Raw genomic sequence first — 12,660 nt, forward strand, 5'->3', positions numbered from 1 at the left:
CATAAGGGCTGTGTCATGGTTTGAACTTGAAATGTTGCCCTCTCACTCATTGGTTCCCAGCCACTAGTGCTGTTTTGGGAAGTTGTGGAACCATTAAGAGGTAGTTGCTAGGGGTGAGCCTTTGCAACTCACAGGCCTGGCTTCTGGCCTTTCTCTGCCACCTTCTAGGTAGCCACCATTTGCTCCCAGAGCTGTGGATTCAGTTACCCCACCAAGCCATCCTCTGAGAGCATGAACCAAAACAAACCTTTGCTCCCTTAAGCTGTTTCTGTCAGAATTTCTGGTCTCAATATCATGAAAAATAACTAATATGGGAGATCTTGAAGTCTGAAACTCAAGAACAGAAATATATTATTTAAAATGAAAAAAAATGTAGCCAGGAATGGTAGTACAAGCTTGTAATCTAAATAATACAAGGGGGCAGGGGGATTGTTAAGGGTTTCAGTATAGCCTGGGCTACCAAGTGACCCCTGTTTCAAAACTCTAAAAGGTGGAAGTGCAGGTGAGTTGCTGAGATATTTTATCCCATAGCTTTGTATAGACTGAACTAGCTAAGTTGGATGGAAAACACAGATGGAAATGCCTATCAGATCTTACAGAAATCTACTTGTACTACTTGGGTCTAACTGGCAAGACCTGGCAAATATTTAGCCCAAGCCCTAATTTTGCCAGGGATTCCATCAGAGACTGTTGCCATTAGGCTAACAACCAGAAGCAAAATGCAGCCTCACCCTTTAGGTGACTGGGATGGTATAGCTAGAAAGGCCATGATCAGAGATCAAGTGTAGAATCCAGACACTAGGATCCTGAGCCAGATACTGGGGTTGGCTGGTGGCATAAGACATGAATGAAATACAAAGCTGGAGAGTTGGAGAGCATATTCTCTTTACACATCCCCTAAGCATTTGTTTTATCTCTCCATCCTGGCTTAGGTGCTACTAAGTTCATAAAGTAAGCTACATGGAACTGTGAAGCTGAGAGTGGTTGCTTCAATTCATATACAAGCAGCTTGGTTGGAAATCACATAAGGATAAAGGAGTTGAACTCATCCCACAACTAAAGGACATCACCCCCAAGTTGTGAGTGTGGTGGGTGTGGTGGTTTGAATAAAAATGGCTCCTATAGACTCATAGATTTGAATGCTAAGTCACCAAGGACAGGCACTATTAGTTAGGTGTGGCCTTGTTGAAGTAGATATACCTTTGTTGCAGGAAGTGTGTCACTAGGAGTCGGCTTCGAGATTTCAGAAGATGAAGTCAAAACCCAGTGGCTCTCTCTCTCTTCCAGCTGCCTGCCTGTCTGGATGTAGAACTCTCAGCTACCTCTCCAGCACCATGTCTGCCTCTATGTCATCATGCTACCCACCATGATAACAATAGGACTAAACCTCTGAACTTATAAGCCAGCCCTAATGAGATATTTTCCTCTATAAGAGTTGCTGTGGTCATGGTATCTCCTCATAGCAACGATAACCCTAAGTAAGACAGAGGATTCACCAAGCAGAGTCCTCTATAAGAGTTGCTGTGGTCATGGTATCTCCTCATAGCAACGATAACCCTAAGTAAGACAGAGGATTCACCAAGCAGAGACAAGATCTGATGTCCTGTTTTCTCTTAAAGATAAAAGGTAGCTGCTGAAGAAATGGTATTCAAGATCATGAACAGACACAGGTATCAAAGTAATAAAAACAATTTTGACAGAATATTTATTATAAAAACATGTCAGATTGGGAAGATACTGTTTTTGAATGCTAAAATAAAAGGTCTGCATGAGAAAAGAAGAGCAGAGCAGGCTGTGCGGTTCAAGGGAAGGCTGACTTGCTTCAACCTGAACTTCAGTATCGAAAGATAAAATATACAGATAGATATTTAAAAATAAAAACAGAAAAATCTCACAAAACATAAGAAACACCATACAAGCAAAAACAAGTAATGAAGTATATTTATTAAAACATGAACACTAAATTGACAGGGCAGATTAATGCCTGACATAAAACTGGGGGCCAAAATTCTGTAATTTCTAAGAAATACCAATAAGCCAAACTATAAATCATAGACCCATCAAGTTCAGTTTTAAGATTTGTCGTTAAGTTGAAGGTGGTGGCACCTGTTTCTCATCCTAGCATTTAGGAGGCTGAGGCAGAGATCTCAAGTTCAAGGTCAACCAGTATTACATAGTGAGACCCTATCTGAAAACAAAAGACCTGCCATGTTTCATATTATATTATGAAAATATATACACCAAAATAGTAAAGGTTACATCCATAAAATTATCATTAAAATGATATAACATCATAAGATATTTATAGCATATTTGACTATGAAAATAATTAAACATATTTTAATGTGTAAAACACTACAGAGAATATAATCTGAAGCTATTTAAATTGGTAAATGTGATCACATCTTAAGGCAGTGCACCAGGAGTATTTATCAACACCACTTCCTAATTCCACATCTCTAGAATTTCTGAGGATGTAAAAAGGCACAGTTAGCACTATCTTTGCAAATATCACCCTTTTCTGATTGTTGTTCTGAGCCTTTCTTGGTTTTAGGTTATGCTGTCTAACCAATCTCTGCACACATCTCTGTGCTGTGCTCTGTAATGCTTGTTTTAAAAGCCACTCAAAAAGATATGTATATGAACCTATTTGCAATGAGACCTGTTATGTTGTACAAATGATTTATGGCAATAAAAATATCCAACAAAACTTAGTGCCAAATAAAGTTTACAGAATGTACATGCACTGACCTTGTAAGGATGTATGGCGAGAATGAAGCTGGGTTGTCCTGCTCTGAGAAGAGGGGCATAGTTCCTCCCATTATCCACAGGCGGAAGTACAAAATGACAGTCACCTTGGAAGAATGAGAAGACCTGATGAAATGTCCACCCACACACACCTCTACCATCTTTGTTCAAGCATTGTAATCATCTATGAAGAAGTAGAGCCAACTGTCCCCTCCCCTTACAGATGATAGATAACCCTGCCTGTATAGCCCTGGCCCCAAATCACAATATAGAAAACTATCCAGCTGAGCTTCCCAACTAAAACTGCCTGGACAGGCAGCAGGTGCTGTATCTATGCCTCTGGGTACTGGGACTGGAATGTCATGTGTGGCAGTAGATAACTAAGACAGCCAGGTCACTTTGAAAACCCTTTGGAAGGACTTTAAACCCTGTGTCATTTACACTATGCTATTGAGTTCCCATATATGCTTCCATATATATCTCTGCTCAACAGTAACATTATCACCTGCAAACCTTCCTTATGAGATATTGGCAGTGAGTTTATTAAATAATCTAGAGTGTATTTCTGAGTTGAGACACTCCTGAAATGAAAACACCCTTTATTAGCTACATTTGAAATTTATATTATTATATACTTACATAACTGATGACCAAAATGGCCCTCTTTAAAAACGGTCTCAGGGTAAGCAGGAAATTTCTGTTGCTGCTTCCTTTTAGACACCTGAAAGAGGAAAGGAAAGATGAGCCTCTTAAGAGCAACCATCTACAGTACAATGTTCCCCTCTGAAGATACTGAGCTCTGGGCAAACGCTGAGAACCTGACTTTGGAGCCAGGGCATGTGGGTTTCAACAATCTGCTGCTTGCAATTTGAGAAGTGGAAACTGTAAAAGCATCTTTTATTTGCCTGATGTAATTGTCATCTCTGAGGCTTGCTGCCTCTGACTGTTAACCAAGGCCTAGTCCTGGAAGTTTCTAGACTCCATATAACCTTATCTAGGCCAAGAATGTTTTCAGCCTCTTAAGATTTACTGCTGAATAAGCTTACCCTTTCTAGTTCTTTCTGAACTCTGGCTAGCTGGTTCAAATCAGCCATTCTGGTTCAAACTCCTCCAAGTGGACTAATTCAATCTGGCTTCTCTTCAGCCTTTGACTTTTTGATCTGCTTGACTTCAAACTAACTCTGGCAATCTGTTCCAATCTTCTGGCTCCTTCTCATTCTCCAGCCCATTCTGCCTTCACCTATGTCTTGCTTGTTCTCTCTCTGCAACCTGTCTCTGTAAAACTCTCCTGGTAAAACTGTCTCCTTTCTCTCTGCACTGCTCCTCTCTTAAGTAGCTTCCCTTTCCTCTCTCCTCATGAGAGTTGGGCATATCCTACTCTGTCAAATCTTTCTGTGATTTAGCACTTTGTCTGCCACTTAATCAGACACCACTTTCAAACTTGGGAGCTTCCTTCTATAAACTAACTTTATCTTCATTGTTTAGGATTGAAGGTGTGAACTAAGGGTAAGTCTGTATTCCAGTCAGAGGGATTAAAGACGTGTGCTAAGGGCTGAGCCACACTACAACTGTGTAGTGTGTTGGTCTGATGCTACTTGTATTCAAATGCTAAATTCTGTACCCCAAGATCTGGTTGCCCCAAGATGAGCAGATCCTCACATATACCAGCTTTTGTTGTCCCCCAATTTATCCATTTATAAAGATGCCTATTGCCTGTAGCTGGACAGAAAAGAAATAGGCAAGGCTTGGGTTCCCAGGCTTGGTGTCTAAGGCAGATACCACAAGGGAAGAAAACAAAAAGGAAGAAGGAAAAAGGCACCATGGAATAGGTAGATCCTTTGTGCATGGCCATGAGGGCCAGCCAGTTGGAGTAGAAATGGCCCAGGCAGAACAGGGCAAGTGATATCTCAGGATTATTGACAGGGAAGTAGACAAAATAGCTTAGAGTGTTAATATCTACCCAGCTCTAGTGTTTTAAGGCTTATTATAAATATAAAGAGAGAAGCACCTGAAGAAATGTTCAGCATCCTTAGTCATCAGGGAAATGCAAATCAAAACAACCCTGAGATGCCACCTCACACCAGTCAGAATGGCTAAGATCAAAAACTCAGGCGATAGTAGATGCTGGCAAGGATGTGGAGAAGGAGGAACACTCCTCCATTGTTAGTGGGATTGTAAGATAGTACAACCACTCTGGAAATCAGCCTGGTGGTTCCTAAGAAAATTGGACATAGCATTACCCGAGGACCCAGCTATACCACTCCTGGGCATATACCCAGAAGATGCTCCAACATATAAAAAGGACACATGCTCCACTATGTTCATAGCAGCCTTATTTATAATAGCCAGAAGCTAGAAAGAACTCAGATGTCCTTCAACAGAGGAATGGATACAAAAAAATGTGGTACATTTACACAATAGAGTATTACTCAGCTATTAAAAATAATTAGAGAAATTCTTAGGTAAATGGATAGAACTAGAAAATATCATCCTGAGTGAGGTAATCCAATCACAAAAGAACACACATGGTATTTACTCACTGATAATTGGATATTAGCCCAGAAGCTTGAAATAGCCAAGATTTAACTCACAGACCACATGAAGCTCATGAAGAAGGAAGACCAAGTGTGAGTGCTTCCTTCGATCCTCCTTAGAAGGAGTAACAAAATACTCAAGGGAGCAACTATGGAGACAAAGTGTGGGACAGAAACTGAAGGAGGGGCTGTCTGGAGACCATTCCACCTGGGTATCCATCCCATGTGCAGTCACCAAAGGTAGACGCTAATGTGAATGTCAGGACGTGCATGCTGCCAGGAGCCTGATATAGTTGTCACCTTAGAGGTCTGCCAGACTCTGACATATTCAGAGTCAGATGCTCACAGCTAACTATTGAACTGATCAAGGGTTTCCCAATGGAGGAGTTAGAGAGAAGACTGAAGGAACTGAAAGGGTTTGTGGCCCCATGGGGAGAGCAACAATACCAACCAACCAGAGCTCCCCAGGGTCTAAACCACCAGCCTGGGAGCACATAGGGAAGGACCCATGACTCTAGCTGTATATGTAGGGGAGGATGGCCTTGTCTGGCATAGGTAGGAGAGAAGGTCCTTGGTCCCATGAAGGCTGGATGTGGAGTGTGGGGGAACTCGAGGTTGGAGAGGTGGGAGTGGTGGGGTATGTGGGGGCACATCTCATAGAAGCAGGAGGAGGGGGGATGGGATAGGGGGTTCCTGGGCAGGGGGGAATGGGGTAAGGGAATAACATCTGAAATGTAAATAAAATATTCAATAAAAAATTTAAAAACTAAAAATAAATATAAAGAGTTTGTGTCTTTTATTTGGGAACTAAAGTAGAAACCCTCAAACAGTATTTACAACAGCACAACTAGAAACAGCTCTTTTCAGTAAATTACAGAATCTAAGGGTTCACAGTGTGATCAAATATCCTATATCAGGAAACAACTTTCTTCACTTCTCTGTCCATTTATTTTGCTTATATAACAGATAATAAGTAATATGTACATTGTAAGAATATTGTAAGAAATAAGTGAAATAATATATAAAAACAGGATGTAGCTTTGTTAAATAATATTACCATCCCATCTGTCCCTAATAAAACTGTATACTCTGACATTAGTTTTAATTTGAGGGTACAATGTCTTCAGTCCACAAAAGACCTTACAACTGTCCCTGAAGAACAAGGATGCCAAGATTATGTGAGGTAAAACACAGTGCTTCTGGGGTGGATCAAAGACCTCTCATACACACTGAAGATTTTCTCACTTGCTCCCTCTCTGTCCTGGGGAACAAATTAGATTTTTAAGACTATCGGCTTCAAGAAGGTCAGAGATTAGTGGCAAGCCCACATCTGCCATAGTCCCCACTGGTTCAAAGTAGAATCTGCAGCTTTGTGAATGGGACTGGCTGGCTTCTGAGGTTAACAAACCCCCTGTGAAAACATAAAGGGTCCATATCCCCTCCACGGGAGCTTGCACACTTTAGTCAAGCAGAGAAAAGAAGCTGAACTCAATCACATAATCCCACTGGCATTCCCCTGTGCCTTATTCTCCCTAATGCTTTTCATTTAGTTCTTTCACTTCTTTTAATCCGTTTCTCCCCTCAAAGTATTTTCCTCTTAAAATTTGCATTTGAATAACGGCTCTTCACTGGAGAGAAACTTTGGCCCAGACACTGCCTTTCAGTAACACCCGGCAGGTTAGAATCCTGCAGAGACAGGTCCACCTAGTGAAGACTCAAGGAAGATGTGGCCACTGTTGTGCAGCAAATGTTCTGTAACTTCGGGGAAGTGGCATCTTCATTCAAATGCAGGTCTCTTCCGTTTCCTCCGAGGTCTCTCCTGGGTGCTCCCTTTCTCCTCTGAGGTCTCTCCCTGGGTGCTCCCTTTCTCAGATCTTTTCTTCAATGTTCCCTTTTTTCCCTTTCAGGTTCATAAAAATCCCTGGAAGTGACACATACTGAGAACTGACAATCCAAGTGCTTGATGATAGAGAAAAGGAACAGGCATGAAGACATCAAATAGAGTTTGCTGCATGCAAGTTCTAGACAGGTCCATCTTCTAGAGCTGCTTCTAAGTCCTTTCTTCTCTTCTGGGACCCTAGCAGAGCTTTTGGCTTGGGGCCAGGCCAGGAACACTGTGGCTGCCATAACAGAGTGTACAGAGGTTGCTCCTGACTGGGTGTTAAAGAGTATGGGATAGTACAGGGGTGTGTGTGTGTGTGTGTGTGTGTGTGTGTGTTTACATTTACTGAGGCAGTCCCTGATTTCTTTGTTTGGGCAGCTGGCTTGTTATTCCTGTAGCAGTAGCACAGAACTACACATCACTTTCTGGGCTCTGCCACCTTGTGACTGCCATTTTCAGGTAAACTAAACCAAGACCAGACCTTGGCATTTCTGTTTCTTCAGTGATGCAGGGTAGCTTGCAGCAGGCAGGTAAAGGAAACAGACAGGGGTCGGAGAAAGATGCTGAAGAGGGCAAGAGTGAGAATGTACCCGAACTTCCCAGTCGATTGCTCTCAGAGGCTCCATTTCTCGAGTCCCCTCTGTGGCCTGTTTAACAATGGAAAAATGAGAAGTGGCTTTCCTTTCTACACAACAAGCCACAGAGTTTAGGGGCTTTCTTGAGGTTACATTTAGACAAAGCTGTCATACATCATTTCTGATGGTTTTCTACAATGGATATTTTAGTAACTATATTTATAGCATGTCCAATAGTTCAGACATTCTTCATGAAATTCTATTTCCACAAGAAGGAAATAGAATAGGGTAAGTGTACCAGATGATTTACTCTCAAAATATAGCATCTCAAACTCACAAAAGCCTGAAATGGTATGGAGATTCTTGGTGGAAAAACAAGATGTCGAGATTTCTATTTTAAGGTGTGGACCACAGTAATGACAAAATGAGACATACAACATGGTGCCATTTCTGGAGAAGCATTAAATAGGTAGGAGTGTAATGTGCTCTGTTCTCTGTGTCTCTTCCTCCACTCCACCTCAGAGCTAGACTTGTGATTTTCCCCACTGATCCATTTCTTATGGCCTGAACAATGACCAAGCGTAACAATAGCATTGGTAACAGTCACAGTGAACTGTGCATGCCAGACATGTATGTGTATAGCTTGTTTGCCACTTATATTCCATGAGACCAAAACATTAGAAGTAATAATTTTTAAACCTGATTTCTCAGTGATTCATTTCAATCATAAAACCATGCTACTACCAATACTTTTTAACTTATTTGTGTGTTTGTTTATTTTTGAGACATGATGTCATTAAGTTGTCTTTTATGGTGGCCTGGTACTCAGTATGTAGCCCAGGCTGTCCTCAAACTCATGGCAATCCTCCTACCCCACCCAGAAATTCTCCCTGAAATTTGCACATTTTTTACAAAGGTACAGAAAGTATCACCACCACCAAATTCCAAGCCACCACAAAAGCACTATACTCAGAACCATGGATGAAGGCTTCAGTCCTTTTGTGTTCATGGCTTAGATCAAGACTACAGGCTCCCTGTTTCCTCCTTTATCAGAGAACTAGGTAAATAGTCTCGGGGCTCCAAAAGCTATCTGGATGTCTTCGTCAACTAATGACATCATAAATTATCAAAACAACACAGAGTAACCAATCAAGAAAAAAGGATGCCATGGTATCCATGAAGAAAACACTAGTGGATACTCTACTTTGAAGAGATAACTAGAATGTTCAGCTGTATGCAATGATTTAGTGCCAGCATGAGAGACTTATTGTCAACTGAAGCACTTTAAACACCTTTGATTTCTGCCAAATAAAAGCAAAAGATCAAGATTATCTGAAGTGATTCCCCCAATTTATGCTCCGCCCTCATCCCAGGTCTCCTGTTATGTGAAGCAGCCACCTTTGAAGGCAGATAAGCACATCACTGCATGTACAAGATGCCCTTCCTTTCCTTTCAGCTAAAACTGTAAGGTGAAAGCTGAGCATGCTCGGAGATGCTTTTGTCTGCCGTTCTCCAGGACCTTGAACTTAGCACGTTCCAAAAATGTGTCTACAGTCCTTGCTCCTTAATTATGGGCTCAAACTGAGCACGATGAGGAATGTGCTCACTTCTGTGTGAGCATGAACATGTACAGACTCCTGATGAAATCCCCATGCTTCCCATTTAGAGAGAGTATTGCTTTGTAAGCTATTCCTTTGCTTCCCTTGCCTGCAGCACACAATGATCTTCCGTCTTTTATTTCATGGTGGTGCTCCTTTTGGCTTTGTGCATACTAAGACTCAGACCCACTGTGTTCAGTTACACACCCACTTATCAGTTGTATTAATTACTCAGTGTTAAAACTCATCCTTCTGTTAGTCATCCCTTAAACCCTGGGGAGAGACTTTAGCAGAGACCAGAAGAACAACGACACCAAATCCCCTACCCACAGTCTTGAGCTATGATACAATATATGCTATTCTGAGTCACCAACCTTCGTTAATGCAGTTTCCATGCCAGGAGATATTAACAAAGATGACAATCCTTCAATAAGACTAGAGTCAGAACTTTCTTCTACATCCATCTGGGCATTTTTTTTTTTTTTTTTTTTTTTATAAAGTCCATTTTCAGTAAGAACCCTGCTATGTCAGTTTTCCAAGATCTCTTCTCCCTGTGTGCTATTTAGTTTTCATTGTCAACTGAGGGAATCTTGGAGGCGGTAACCTCAGTTAGGGAAGCACCACCATTAGATTAGTCTATGGGCATATCTATGGGGCATTTTCTTAACTATTGATATGAGAGGCCACATTCTGCTATGGGTGGTGCCATTCCTACACAGATGGTCCTAGAAGGCATGAGAAAGGTAGTTGAGAAAACCATGGAGAGCAAGCCAAGAAGCGGCATTCTCCATGGTCTCAGACTAAGTTCCTGCCTCCAGGTTTCTGCTTCAGTTTTCCTAATGATGGACTCCAAGGTATAAGCTAAATATACCCTTTTCTCCTCGGTTAGGTTTTACCATGGCAACTGGAAACTGAAGTAGAGCACCCTGGGAATATTTATTCACCTTGTAACCTGGTGGTGGTTCTTCACTCTCCACCAGGGGACACCTGGCCACCCTGGCCAGTCTTCAGCCACAGCTCCTATTCCATGTAGACAGATTTCTTTATGCACAAGGTTTTCTTACAGGGATTTTCTAATCCCAACCCTCACTACGAGCTCTGCTCTTGGGTATAAATTTCCACTCACAGCTATAGTCAGGGTTAAACCCAAACTCTCTTTCTTACTACAAATTGCCTTTGCAGTAATTCCTGAAAGTATCTCAACAGACCTGCCCGACCTTAAAGACAGTCTTCCTTCCCATGCTTCACAGGTATTACATGAATAGATTTTCTTTCACACACACTTCAAGATCAATAAAGCCTAGTAACCCAAGTAGGAGTCTAAAAGTCCTTCCTGTCCTTCCGGTCTGGGCCAGAGCACTGAGCAGATCTGGTGTGGCAGCTCTGCCCCACAACCTCCAAAAACCCAGAGGAAGTGGGGATCCCAGGTGCTCTAACTTGGGCATTATCTTAGGTAAGCAGACAGCAGGGCCCGCCCTAAACAGGGAGTAACTGGGACCCACCGAGGACCCAGGAAGTCACTCCAGGCCCGGAACACTGGTTCCTTCTGGTCTGGGCCAGAGCACTGAGCAGATCTGGGGTGGAAGCTCTGCCCCCAACCTTCAAAAACCCAGAGGAAGTGAAGATCCCGGTCGCTCTAACTGGGATAGTGTCTTAGAAACTAGTTCTTGGATCTAAGGCCTGGACCAGACCTCTGCCATGTCTGCTGTTGGGTGGACCCTGGCTTCCACCTGAGACATACTGGAAGGTCCACTCAACCCAGAGCCAGAGAGGAACAAATGAACTCAGAGCGTCAGACAACATATCCTGAGATATTCTAGAAGAGACACTGGACCCAGAACAGCAAACACCTAGCTGGACTGCTACCTTGGAGACACCATATCCTGAGGCATCCTAGAGATACCACTGTAATCAGCTCAGCTGGAAAAGATCACAGAGACATCTGGACCCCTAGAAGTTCAGACACAAGCTAGATAACTGGAAAGGCAGGCTTCAGTCAGAGACAGCAAGTACAGGCAGCACTAGAGTTAACCAGATGGCAAAAGGCAAGCGCAAGAACGTAAGCAACAGAAACCAAAATTACATGGCATCATCAGAACTCAGCTCCCCCATCAGAGCAAGCCCTGAACACCCCATCACACCAGAAAAGCAGGATTCAGAATTAAAATCACTTCTCATGATGATGATAGAGGACTTTAAGAAAGACATAAATAACACTCTCAAAGAAATTAAGGAGGGCACTAGTAGACATATAGAAACCCTTAAAGAGGAAACACAAAAATCCCTTAAGGAACTGCAAGAAAATGCAACCAAACGGGAGAAGGAATTAAACAAAACCATGCAGGATCTAAAAATGGAAGTAGAAACAATAAAGAAATCACAAAGGGACAATACCATGGAGATAGAAAACCTAAAAAAAAAACATCAGGAGTCATAGACACAAGTGTCACCAACAGAATACAAGAGATGGAAGAGAGAATCTCATGTGCAGAAGATACCATGGAAAACATTGACACAACTGTCAAAGAAAATGCAAAATACAAAAAGCTACTAACCCAAAGTATACAAGAAATCCAAGACACAATGAGAAGGCCAAATATAAGGATAATAGGTATAGATGAGGGGGAAGATTCCCAACTTAAAGGACCAGTAAATATCCTCAACAAAATTATAGAGGAAAACTTCCCTAACCTAAAGAAAGAGATGTCCATAAATATACAAGAAGCCTACAGAACTCCAAATAGTTTAGACCAGAAAAGAAATACTCCCCGCCATATAATAGTCAAAACATCAAATGTACAAAACAAAGAAAAAATACTAAAAGCAATAAGGGAAAAAGGCAAAGTAACATATAAAGGCAGACCTATAAGAATTACACTAGACTTCTCACCAGAGACCATAAAAGCCAGAAGATCCTGGACCGATATCATAAAGACCCTAAGAGAACACAAATGCCAGCCCAGACTACTATACCCAGCAAAAATGTCAATCATTATTGATGGAGAAACCAAAGTTTTCCATGACAAATCCAAATTTACACAGTATCTCAACACAAATCCAGCACTTCAAAGAATAATTGGTGGAAAAATCCAACACAAGGAGGGAAACTACAACCTAGAAAAAACAAGAAGGTAATCTTCCAAAAGCCTTAAAAGAAGGTAGCTACACAAAGATATCTCCACAGCCAATAACAAAAATAACAGGAAACAACATTCATTTCTCCTTAATATCTCTTAATATCAATGGACTCAATTCTCCAATAAAAAGACATAGACTATCAGACTGGATACATAAGCAGGACCCAACATTTTGCTGCATTCAGG

General features: G+C 41.7%; 1 protein-coding gene across 1 annotated transcript in view; it reads right to left on the bottom strand.

The window, feature by feature from the left end:
• The window catches only part of Tmtc1 (transmembrane O-mannosyltransferase targeting cadherins 1), a 208,037-nt gene that overhangs the window by 97,799 nt on the left and 97,578 nt on the right, over positions 1–12,660 (bottom strand). Inside the window, exons 6-7 of the mRNA XM_034511599.2 lie at positions 3,388–3,469; positions 2,752–2,855 (exon numbers count right to left, since the gene is read on the bottom strand). Coding sequence (XP_034367490.1) covers positions 2,752–2,855; positions 3,388–3,469 — 186 coding nt within the window. The remainder of the gene's footprint in view (positions 1–2,751; positions 2,856–3,387; positions 3,470–12,660) is intronic.

This window comes from Arvicanthis niloticus, chromosome 9 (assembly GCF_011762505.2).
Source record: "Arvicanthis niloticus isolate mArvNil1 chromosome 9, mArvNil1.pat.X, whole genome shotgun sequence".
Lineage (NCBI taxonomy): Eukaryota > Metazoa > Chordata > Mammalia > Rodentia > Muridae > Arvicanthis > Arvicanthis niloticus.